Genomic DNA, 13,056 nt, shown 5'->3' with positions numbered 1-13,056 from the left:
TATTTTCTTTTCTTTCCAGAAACACTGTAGAGCACAATCTCTGGTGTATAGTCAGACTCAGGAAGAGTACTGAATGTATGCATAAATGGATAAGGGAAAAAATGCACTGCAACGTCAGCTCAGGCATTTCATGGACCTGGCATGTACTTCTGCCTGCGCTGGCTAAGACACCCATGGCTGGAGCAGGTTCTCTGTGAAGGGCACGTCTGTGTCTGCTGAGGATGTTCAGCCTGTAATTGGTTTAGAAATGGCACCTGAATGCCACAGATGCCCTCATGCCTGAGAGTCTCTTCCCCACTTGAATCACTGGTCGATGAGAAATTTAAAGGCAGAGATGAGGTTTTAATCCTTCATTCCACCAAGATCTCTGCCGATGCTCTGACCTCCCACCAAACCCAGAGCAGCACAAACACCATTCACCTTTATTTCCTTATTCTGCTTTGTAGTTCCTCATAGCATTTTTTCATCCCCATGACATTATATCACATATTTATTTACTATTTAACTTCATGACTAGCTTATAATGTAAGGGCTGCGTATTGGTCTATTCACCACTATTTCCCAGCACCTGGATCATTGTCTAGATTCTTCATAAGTATCTGCCAAGTGAATGCATCTTGGCTGGTATCCTCTGGGCCTCATGCTGTGCCCGGCACACCCAGGCACTAAATGAATGTTGTATGAATAGATTTTATAATAGTCCCTTTTTCCTTTCATGAAGGGAGTTAAAGGAGGCAAAGAATAATGATCATTGCTAAATGCCCCCACATGATCAACAAACAGGAAATGTAAGGAAAAATTACTTACAAGTAAATTCATGAGCACAATTGGAACAAACATGGTAAAGGCAATAATCTGTATGAAGGACAGAACTGGATATGCCAATTCGTTTCTCAAAAACGGTTCTAAGAAGGCATCACGGTAATTAATATCTCCTAGCATCATGCTGAAGGTCTGGATTATAGAAAGCAATGGAGAGCTGAAAGCATCCTGAGAAAAGATGGTAAAAGTGAAATGCAAAATGCATATAAGGAAAAAACACTTCCCGAAGAGTAAAATGATAAAAATCATATTTAGAATATGTTTTTACGTCACAGGACTATAACTACTAAAAGTGACAAGAACTACTAATAAGCTGACAATAAAGTCATCAAAAAGATCTTTTCTGCATCTATAACAAATCATCATGCATTATGTATAAACATTTTTAAATGTTTTAAATAAATTTTTATTTATTTAAATTTAGATCACAAGTAGGCAGAGAGAGAGGGATCACAAGTAGGCAGAGAGAGAGGGGGAAGCAGGCTCGCCGTCGAGCAGAGAGCCTGATGTAGAGCTCGATTCCAGGACCCTGAGACCATGACCCGAGCCAAAGACAGAGGCTTTAACCCACTGAGCCACCCAGGCACCCCTATATAAACATTTTGACAGTGGGAAAAAGTCATTGAGTTAGATGACATTTTTTCCTGTGATAAAAATCATTTGAAGGTAATTTTATCAGATTAAAAAAAAAACTGTTACATTACTATTAATGTTCTAGGCTGTTCAGATTTAAGTATAAATATATATTCGTAACATTTGCATCAACAAAATCAACTAAGGTAGCTGCCTCACCTGCAAGCTCAGGAGGACGTAAAAGCTGAGACCAAAAGCCAGAAGAAGGAAGACAAACACGACCGTAGACCTTAACAAAGTTTTCACAATTACCTCCAACATAACAATGAAAATTCCACAATTTTCAAATCTAAGAAAATGTAAAAATTAAAGTATGTATTTACTTTTCTGGTCAAATTGTATTTCACTCAGCGTCAATATTTATCATGCATTAGTAACTGCATTCCACAGATGAGTAATGGAGACCAGTTACTTTCAAAAAAGAGACATGAGAAATCAGGCATAGCTGTCTCATTTTCAAACTGTCAAAGGGTTTTCTTTTTCCTTCTTGTTCATGTTTATCTTTGTTTTACTACTTGACCACTAGGAATCACTTCAAACAAAGCAGGAGAGAAAAATCTCCTTAGGATCATAGAAAGTGCTAGCAAAGCCTGATAAAGGGATCCTAGAGCTGAGTTAGGAGATGCATCCAGTGGGGACTCTAAATGAGCTCACACACCTGAAGGGCGCACCCACATGATTTACAGGACCTCCTGACCTCCTGAGGTTTCCTTTCTCTCCTACAAACCAAAATTGTGAAATGTTTAGAGAGATGATGGATGTGTCCTCTAGCCACCAATCTGGACATTTCCTTTGGCAAAGACAGCTTGTTAAAGGGGGAGTCATGAGACTTTAAAGATGAAAGGGACTTTAGAGGCCTCAGAAACGAAGTTCCCGAAGCTTTCCAGGAACTCGCTAAAGTCACTGATAATAGCAAAGCCAAGGGAGTGGCAGCACCCAGCCTTGCCTTGAAGCCTCTTGACTTTCAGAGCACTGTTCTTCCCACCATACCATGTCCTTTCCAAGGGGCTGGGTTCAGCCCACTGCCTTGTGCTTGTGAACAGTGATGCACATGATATAGTAGGAAAAGCACGGTCCCTGGGGTTAGAAAGGTGTAGGCAAAATGTCCACTTACTGACTGAGATCTTGGGAAAGTTACTTAACTCACACCTTCATTTTCTTCTTTTATATACTGTGAGTAATAACATTTACCCTCTGTTATTGTAAAGATTATATGAAATAACACTATCTGGAGGTAAAGGGAGCTTAGTCCTTTTCCCCTCTCTGTAATTAGTTTTCTAACTTATTTTTTCTTGTATATCATTATTATTCCCCATACCTATCACTTCATTTTGGTTGTTTTAATCTAAAGCAAATTCTTACCAAATAATATCAAGTAAAGCCAAGAATAGCTAATACTTTTATTTCCATTTACTCCCCACATTTAACCTAGATTTGTCTAGACCAGTGATTCTCGACCCCAGGTGATTTTGCCACTCAGAAGAACTGGACAATATCTGCATATTCTTTTGTTGTCACATGGTAGGGGTGTTGCTACCGTTTATCTAGTGGGTAGAGGCCAGAGATGCTGCTAAACATTCTTCAATGCACAGGGCGGCAGTCCACCCACCCCCCACATCAAAAAATTATCTAGCCACAAATTTCAGTAGTGCCAAGGTTAAGAAATCTTGGTCTACACTCTGAGCTCCAAACCTCCCTCACTTTTTCCTTAATAGTATATAAAAAGTATCTTCATAGTCTAAAAACAATTGGAAAAGGAATAAGACAATTATAAATCTATGGTACTTCAAATAGTTGTTCCTTTAATGTTAAAAATACCTAAGGGATATAGAAATCATTAAAGCTGACTTTACCTCTGAAGATACAACAAGAAGTTCATCCAGTAGAAATATATAGCAATTGCCCCACATTGCCACTGCACAGAAGCTGGTATACCAACAAATAAGGGGGACACAAAAATGATGCTTGTTGTGTAGATAATCCATTCAACTGCATTGGCGTTATCCAAAATATAGTTCCTTTTCTGGGGTTGAAAAGAATTCAGAATTACCACATGTAGAGTCCAAGACCTGGCATCTTACACACACACACACACACACACACACACACACACACACATTGACCAGCAGTAACATTTTTGTGACACTGCAGTTGGGAGAGGTTTAGGACCAAGGACCCAGCTCCTGCCACACTTGACTGAACTCAGAGCCCGGGTATGGACCAGTACTGGAGATGGTTCAGCCTCTTCTGTTGACCTGGCATGCTTTGGAAATCTGATACCTAAGGAAATTCAACAAGTTTCTGACTTTCTCTGTAGAGTTCATTCCTTCTTAAGGAAATTCCTTGGGAGCTGCAAGTTGGGTTAGATAATTCTTTTCCCCCATGTAAGGACATACATGTGAATTTCTCAGGATACAAATAAACTGAAGCTGCTTCTAAGGGGGTTTGAGACCTGTGCTAAGACTTAATGACCACGACAATTTGAAGTCGTTTCCTACTCTTAAAGATTTTATGTTTTGGACATCGAATTTCCTGTAGAGGCAATGATTTTACTATCAATAAAAAAAGGTGGAGACCAACTCTGTTACAGAAATCATGTAACTTGATAGTTTACTTTAAACTACAATCTGTAAAAAATGAAAATTATGACAAGATTAAATAATATGCCCACAATAATTAAAGTTACAATGAAACAATATAGTCTAATTCTCCAAATTGTGACAATTTACTACAACTATAGATAGATATACACACACACCTACATACACACACATATACACACATATATAAGTTTTTGCAATGTATAGTGTATCAAACAAATGTGAAGCACTGTAACTATCATTAACATTCTTTAATGCAGCTATCAGTGCTTATATAACAAGGTAAATTTTCACATAAAATGAGGTATTGTATAAAAGAGATATATCTTATAAAAAGATGCACAAAAAACCCCAAAATGAATGAAAGACTTTAAACCTCCACACTGAGAAATAAAAGATTGATGCCATTTATTAGCCAAAGTAAGGACCTGTAGATACTTTACATAGTTCTTGAGTCTGATCTGAATTTGGTTCACCCATTTAAAAAAAAGGCATGAAGCAAAAATTATGCTATAAAGAGCTCCAAATTTTATTGTAACTTGAAACTTTATCCAATAAAGAAAAGCATTCTTTTTTTAAAATTTTATTTATTTATTTGACAGAGAGCACAAGCAGGCAGAGCAGCAAGCAGAGGGAGAGGGAGAAGCAGGCTCCCTCCTGAGCAAGGAGCCCAACACGGGGCTCGATCGCAGTACCCTGGGCCCAAGCCACGGGCCCTGGGATCATGACCTGAGCCAAAGGCAGTTGCCTAATCAACTGAGCCACCCAGATGCCCCTGAAAAGCATTCTTATTAAGAAAGGAATTCAAGGGGTGCCTGGGTGGCTCAGTGGGTTGAAGCCTCTGATTTGGCTCAGGTCATGACCCCAGGGTCCTGGGATCGAGCCCCACATCGGGCTCTCTGCTCAGCAGGGATCCTGCTTCCCCCTCTCTCTCTGCCTGCCTCTCTGCCTACTTGTGATCTCTCTCTGTCAAATAAATAAATAAAATCTTAAAAAAAAAAAAAAAGGAATTCTTTAAAAAAAAAAAAGGAATTCAAAGAAAAACCCAGTAGAAATAGAGTCATGGACCAAGTAAGTTCTTTATAAATGCTACATTCAAAAATATCAAATTCAAAATCTGTGATGTCAGCAAAATATCTAACTGATATGAGAGAAAATACAGAAAAGGCATTCATAAGTTCATTTGTAGCCAAGCAGACCCATATGGACTAACTAGTACAACTAGAACAACTTTACTTCAATTTTGTCAAATAGACACCATTCGATGCAGGAGTCTTATCTAAAATCATGTGATTTCTACAGTTTGAAAAGTTTATGCTTGGTATTTCTAATCTACACATTTGTCAAGATAAGCAATTTTATTCTGACATATATTGCTCCAACAATAGTTTAAAAAATAATAGTTTAGCAATTTATGTTCTGTGTATTAAAATATTTGCAACTTTAGAGATATAAAATGTATTGTGTACCTGTTGGAAAATTTGGACCACTTCTTTGCAATATCCAAATATACTTGATAAAAAAACTAAAATCATGCAAACTTTTATAAAATATGAATTCTGAAACAGAAAAGTACAAAAGTTATGAAGGATATCAAATAAAACAACACTTAAACATCTTTATAATTTCTACTACTAAATATTTGTTTTTCTTCTGCTTTATTCATACACATTGTTCATATTTGCTTTTAACAAAAAATTATTAATACAAATATAAAGATAACTCATCCTCATTTCGTAATGTCCTTTTTAAGAGAGATTCAAAAATCACCAAACAAATTCTAAAAGAATACGAATCTGTAGACCTATGTAAAAAATTTTTTTACTATGGTAAAATACACATAAACATAAAATTTAGCATTTTCAAATTTCATATTTTACAGGTACATTTATATTTCAAAATGTATAATTCTGTGACATTAAGGCAACCACCACCATCCATTAGCATTTAGCTCCATAACATTTCATCACCTTCAAACACAAGCCCTGTATCCACTAAGAACCACTCCCTCTCCCTCAAAATCCCTGAGAGCCACACATCTACGTTCGTAGACCTATTTTTAAGTTTTATACTTCAGCATTAAAGTTAGCATCTCATACATGTCAATTCTTTTTAATTTACAAACTCATTTATTGATCTATTTATTTATAGTCCCTCTCATTCCACAAAAAATTTTAGGTGAAACTGTTCATATATTAATTCTACAGTCTACTTTTAATAAAGTCCTGATATTTCAGATTTATTATGAGGTTAGTATTTCTAAGAACAAACAACACTCTTGATAATATTTTATTTTAAAAAGTTGAAATATGAAGACCAATCAAAAATACCTTAGTGTCTAATATTTCTGAATGATCATGAGTTTCATTGATGATTCCAGTTGAGTTGAAAGCCATACCTGGCTTTATACTGGTAACAAGAAATGTCATAGGTAGGAGACCAATACAGTAAGATCCTAAGTTCATAACATGGGCTCTAAACCCATAAGCCAGCCTACAAAAATAAAAAAAAATCATAATTTTAACAAAAATATATAAGATATAACCCATGGAAGAAGTAGTTATAATCCCTCTCAGAAATCTATTTGGTAAATTCACTGAACTTCACAAACAAGGTCTTCAAATTCACCTTTTTTCATTTTCAGAAAAGGAATCTCAATCTCAACTTCCCAGAAAATCCTGAATTATTTAAAATCTCTCACCAATTAATGGAAAAACAGAGACTTTAGCTCATATTTTCTGACTTCCACACTGATTGCTCTTCCCAGGTACCCCTTTCACTTCACTGTCCATTAAAATGCAAGGCCCAGGAGTGCTTCTTTATGTCTTCTATAAGGATTTCCACCCCTGAAATGTCTCATTTAATGTCAAAGATAAACATTTTTTAATAATTTTTAAATTTTTTAAATAAACATATAATGTATTATTAGCCCCAGGGGTACAGGTCTGTGTATCGCCAGGTTTACAGACTTGACAGCACTCACCATAACACATACCCTCCCCAATGTCTATAACCCTACCACCCTCTCCCTACCCCCTTCCCCCAGGAGCCCTCAGTTTGTTTTGTGACATTAAGAGTCTCTTATGGTTTGTCTCCCTCCCGATCCCATCTTGTTTCATTTATTCTTTTCCTACCCCCCAACCCCCCACGTTGCATCTCCACTTCCTCATATCAGGGAGACCATATGATAATTGTCTTTCTCTGACTGACTTATTTCACTCAGCATAATACCCTCTACTTCGAGTGCATGTGCCCCTTCAGATCACTATGTTTGTATCTTTAGGGTAACTACCCAGTAGTGCAATTGCTGGGTCATAATGTAGCTCTATTTTAAACTTTTTGAGGAACCTCCATGCTGTTTTACAGAGTGGTTGCACCAGCTTGCATTCCCACCAACAGTAGGAGGGTTCCTTTTCTCTGCATCCTCGCCAGGATCTGTCATTTCCTGACTTAATTTTAGCCATTCTGACTGGTGTGAGGTGGTATCTCAGTGTGGTTTTGATTTGTATTTCCCTGATGCAGAGTGATGTGAAGCACTTTTTCATGTGTCTGTTGGCCATCTGGATATCTTCCTTGCAGAAATGTCTGTTCATGTCCTCTTCCCATTTCTTGATTAGATTCTTTGTTCTTTGGGTGTTGAGTTTGATAAGCTCTTTATAGATTTTGGGTACTAGCCCTTTATCTGATATGTCGTTTGCAAATATCTTCTCCCATTCTGTCAGTTGTCTTTTGGTTTTGTTAACTGTTTCCTTTGCTGTGCAAAAGCTTTTGATCTTGATGAAGTCCCAATATTTCATTTTGGCCCTTGCTTCCCTTGCCTTTGGTGATGTTCATAGGAAGAAGTTGCTGCAGCTGAGGTCGAAGAGGTTGCTGCCTGTGTTCTCAAGAATTCTGATGGATTCCTTTCTCACACTGAGGTCCTTCATCCATTTTGAGTCTATTTTCGTATGTGGTATATGGAAATGGTCCAGTATCATTTTTCTGCATGTGGCTGTCCAACTTTCCCAACACCATTTATTGAAGAGGCTGTCTTTTTTCCATTGGACATTCTTTCCTGCTTTGTCGAAGATTAGTTGACCATAGAGTTGAGGGTCTATTTCTGGGCTCTCTATTCTGTTCCATTGATCTGTGTGTCTGTTTTTGTGCCAGTACCATACTATCTTGATGATGACAGCTTTGTAATAGAGCTTGAAGTCTGGAATTGTGATGCCACCAACTTTGGCTTTCTTTTTCAATATTCCTTTGGCTATTTGGGGTCTTTTCTGGTTCCATATAAATTTCAGGATTATTTGTTCCATTTCTTTGAAAAATGGATGGTATTTTGATAGGGATTGCATTAAATGTGTAGATTGCTTTAGGTAGCATAGACATTTTCACAATATTTATTCTTCCAATCCAGGAGCATGGAACATTTTTCCATTTGTGTCTTCCTCAATTTCTTTCATGAGCACTTTATAGTTTTCTGAGTATAGATTCTTTGCCTCTTTGGTTAGGTTTATTCCTAGGTATCTTATGGTTTGGGTGCACTTGTAAATGGGATCGACACCTTAATTTCTCTTTCTTCTGTCTTGTTGTTGGTGTATAGAAATGCAACTGATTTCTGAGCATTGATTTTATATCCTGACAATTTACTGAATTCCTGTATGAATTCTATCAGATTTGGAGTGGAGTCTTTTGGGTTTTCCACATATAGTATCACATCATCTGCAAAGAGCGATAGTTTGTCTTCTTCTTTACTGATTTGGATGCCTTTAATTTATTTTTGTTGCTTGATTGCTGAGGCTAGGACTTCTAGTACTATTTTGAATAGCAGTGGTGATAATGGACATCCCTGCCATGTTCCTGACCTTAGTGAAAAAGCTCTCTGTTTTTCTCCATTGAGAATAATATTTGCTGTGGGTTTTTCATAGATGCTTTTGATAATATTGTGGTATGTGCCCTCTATCCCTACAATTTGAAGAGTTTTGATCAGGAAGGGGTGCTGTACTTTGTCAAATGCTTTTTCAGCATCTACTGAGAGTATCATATGGTTCTTGTTCTTTCTTTTTTTAATGTATTGTATCATACTGATTGATTTGAGGATGTTGAACCAACCTTGCAGTCCTGGAATAAATCCAACTTGGTCGTGCTGAATAATCCTTTTAATGTACTGTTGGAGCCTACTGGTTAGTATTTTGGTGAGAATTTTTGCATCTGTGTTCATCAAGGATATTGGTCTGTAATTCTTTTTTGATGGGATCCTTGTCTGATTTGGGGATCAAGGTAATGCTGGCCTCATAAAATGATTTTGGAAGTTTTCCTTTCATTTCTATTTTTTGGAACAGTTTCAGGAGAATAGGAAATAATTCTTCTGTAAATGTTTGGTAGAATTCCCCTGGGAAGCTGTCTGGCCCTGGGCCCTTTTAGTTGGGAGATTTTTGATGACTACTTCAATCTCCTTACTGGTTATTGGTCTGTTCAGGTTTTCTATTTCTTCCTGGATCAGTTGTGGTAGTTTATATGTCTCTAGGAATGCATCCATTTCTTCCAGATTATCAAATTTGTTGGTGAAGAGTTGCTCATAATATGTTCCTATAATTGTTTGTATTTCTTTGGTGTTGATTGTGATCTTTCCTCTTTCATTCATGATTTTATTAATTTGGGTCCTTTCTCTTTTCTTTTTGATAACTCTGGTCAGGAGTTTATAAATTTTATTAATTCTTTCAAAGAATCAGATCCTAGTTTCATTGATTTTTTTCTATTTGTTGTTGTTGTTGTTCCTATGTCATTGATTTCTGCTCTGATCTTTATTATTTCTTTTCTCCTGCTGGGTTTAGGCTTTCTTTGTTGTTCTTTCTCAGCTCCTTTAGGTGTAGGGTTAGGTTGTGTATTTGAGATCTTTCTTGTTTATTGAGAAAGGCTTCTACCGCTATATATTTTCCTCTCAGGACGGCCTTTGCTGTGTCCCACAGATTTTGAACTGTTGTGTTTTCATTATCATTTGTTTCCATGAATTTTTTCAATTCTTCCTTAATTTCCTGATTGACCCATTCATTCTTTAGAAGGATGCTGTTTAGTCTCCATGTATTTGGGTTCTTTCCAATTTCCTCTTGTGATTGAGTTCTAGCTTTAGAGCATTGTGGGAAAAAATATGCAGGGAATGATCCCAATCTTTTGATACTGGTTGAGACCTGATTTATGTCCCAGGATGTGATCTATTCTGGAGAATGTTCCATGTGCACTACAGAATAATGTGTATTCTGTTGCTTTGGGATGGAATGTTCTGAATATATCTGTGATGTCCATCTGGTCCAGTGTGTCATTTAAGGCCTTTATTTTCTTCTTGATCTTTTGCTTGGATGATCTGTCCATTTCAGTGAGGGGAGTGTTAAAGTCCCCTACTATTATTGTATTATTGTCAATGTGTTTCTTTGATTTTGTTATTAATTGGTTTATATAGTTGGCTGCTCCCATGTTGGGGGCATAGATATTTAAAATGGTTAGATCTTCTTGTTGGACAGACCCTTTGAGTATGATATAGTGTCCTTCCTCAGCTCTCATTATAGCATTTGGCATAAAGTCTAATTGATCTGATATAAGGATTGACACCCCAGCTTTCTTTTGATGTCCATTAGCATGGTAAATTCTTTTCCAACCCCTCACTTTAAATCTGGGGGTGTCTTTGGGTCTAAAATGAGTTTCTTGTAGACAGCATATTGATGGGTTTTGGGTTTTTTTATCCATTCTGATACCCTGTGTCTTTTGATTGGGGCATTTAGCCCATTTACATTCAGGGTAACTATTGAGAGATATGAATTTAGTGTCATTGTATTGCCTATAAGGTGACTCTTACTGTATATTGTCTCTGTTCCTTACTGATCTACTACTTTTAGGGTCTCTATTAGCTTAGAGGACCCCTTTCAATATTTCCTGTAGAGCTGGTTTGGTGTTGGCATATTCTTTCAGTTTTTGTTTGTCCTGGAAGCTTTTTATCTCTTCTTCTATTTTCAATGATAGCCTAGCTGGATATAGTATTCTTGGTTGCATGTTTTTCTCATTTAGTGCTCTGAATATATCATGCCAGTTCTTTCTGGCCTGCCAGGTCTCTGTGGATAGGTCCACTGCCAATCTAATATTTTTACTGTTGTATGTTACAGACTTCTTGTCCCAGGCTGCTTTCAGGATTTCCTCTTTGTTGCGAAGACTTGTAAATTTTACTATTAGATGACGGGGTGTGGACCTATTCTTATTGATTTTGAGGGGATTCTCCGCACGTCCTGAATTTTGATGCTTGCTCTCTTTGCCATATTAGGGAAATTCTCTACAATAATTCTCTCCAATATACCTTCTGCTCCCCTCTCTCTTTCTTCTTCTTCTGGAATCCAATTATTCTAATGTTGTTTCATCTTATGGTATCACTTATCTCTTGAATTCTCCTCTCATGGTCCAGTAGTTGTTTGTCTCTCTTTTGCTCAGCTTCTTTATTCTCTGTCATTGGTCTTATATATCACTAATTCTTTCTTCTGCCTCATTTATCCTAGCAGTAAGAGACTCCATTTTTTATTACACCTCATTAATGGCTTTTTTTATTTCAACTTGGTTAGATTTTAGTTCTTTTATTTCTCCAGAAAGGGCTTTTATTTCTCTGGACAGTTTCTCTAATATCTTCCATGCCTTTTTCGAGCCTGGCGAGCACTTTGAGAATCGTTATTCTGAACTTTAGATCTGACATATTATCAATGTCTATATTGATTTGATCCCTAGCCTTCGGTACTGCCTCTTGTTCTTTCTTTTGTGGTGAGTTTTTCTGCGTGTCATTTTATCCAGATAAGAATATATGAAGGAGAGAATAAAATACTAAAACGGTGGTAAAGACCCTAAGAAAATGTACTTTAAACAAATCAGAAAAGACCCCAAATTGTGGGGGGGGGGGAGAAAGGGGGTTAAAAAAGTTCAGAAAAAAAAATTACAAAAAGAAACCAAATAAAGAAAAAAATATATATATATACATTGGACTGGTGTATAGAACAGAGTTACCCACTTAATTTGGGGAGTATTTTGGTTTCTTAGAAGAAACTACCTCCCAAAATTTTAAAGAATGAAAAACATATATAAGGGTAAACACAATGAAGGGATGGAATATGACTATAAAGACAAAATTTTTTTTAATTTCTAAAAAAGGCGTTGATAAGTTGGTTGGGAGAATAAAGAATAAAAAAGTGGAGAGAATTTGCTCCGGCTGGAGACTAGAACAAGCCTGGTGTTAGATTTAGGGTGTATTTTGATCTATTAGAAGAAGCCATACCCCAAATTTTTTAGAAGAAAAAACCCTATGTGTATACAAAAAATAAAGTTAGTACAACGAAGGATAACATATGATTATATAATGAAGCTTCAAAAAACTTTTTTTATGAAAGGTATTAAGATAAACTAGTTAAAAAACGTTAAAAGAAGAAAGGGTAAAAGTTAAAAAAAATTTAGCAGCAGAAAAAAAATGTTTAAATTAACTTTGCAAGACTAAAGATTTATGGGGAGAAAGCCATGAATTCCATGCTTTGCTTCCTCCTCCTCTGGAATTCCGCTGTTCCCCTTGGTAAGTGAACTTGGTCTTGGCTGGATTTCTTGTTGATCTTCTGCGGGAGTGGCCTGTTGTAGTGATTCTCAAGTGTCTTTGCCCCAGGCACAATTGCACTGCCCTTACCAGGGGCCGGGCTAAGTAATCCGCTCGGGTCTGCCTTCGGGAGCTTTTGTTCCCTAAGTGCTTTCAGTAGAGTTCCGGAAGATGGGAATGAAAATGGCGGCCTCCCAGTCTCCAGCCCGGAGGAGCCGAGAGCTGGGGCCCCACTCCTCAGTGCACCCTCAGAGAAAAGCACTCAAGCATTCCTGTCTCCCTGGCCTCCAGCTGTGCTCCAAGCTCATATAGCCTATGACCAAGCTTCTCTGTCTCTGGCACACAGCTCTGCCTAGAGTCTCCAAACCCTGCAGATCCCTGAGTTCTTATGGGGGGGGGTCTCCCCAAATT

General features: G+C 37.3%; 1 protein-coding gene across 1 annotated transcript in view; it reads right to left on the bottom strand.

The window, feature by feature from the left end:
• Positions 1 to 13,056, bottom strand: part of TRPA1 (transient receptor potential cation channel subfamily A member 1) — a 64,340-nt gene that overhangs the window by 9,277 nt on the left and 42,007 nt on the right. The window contains exons 19-23 of the mRNA XM_044244465.1: positions 6,386 to 6,548; positions 5,525 to 5,614; positions 3,309 to 3,478; positions 1,615 to 1,744; positions 808 to 990 (exon numbers count right to left, since the gene is read on the bottom strand). Of these exons, the coding sequence (XP_044100400.1) occupies positions 808 to 990; positions 1,615 to 1,744; positions 3,309 to 3,478; positions 5,525 to 5,614; positions 6,386 to 6,548 (736 nt within the window). The remainder of the gene's footprint in view (positions 1 to 807; positions 991 to 1,614; positions 1,745 to 3,308; positions 3,479 to 5,524; positions 5,615 to 6,385; positions 6,549 to 13,056) is intronic.

The sequence above is a fragment of the Neovison vison genome, chromosome 4, assembly GCF_020171115.1.
Source record: "Neovison vison isolate M4711 chromosome 4, ASM_NN_V1, whole genome shotgun sequence".
NCBI lineage: Eukaryota > Metazoa > Chordata > Mammalia > Carnivora > Mustelidae > Neogale > Neogale vison.
Note: the sequence above shows the minus strand (reverse complement) of the source record. Positions and strands in the feature narration are given on the sequence as shown.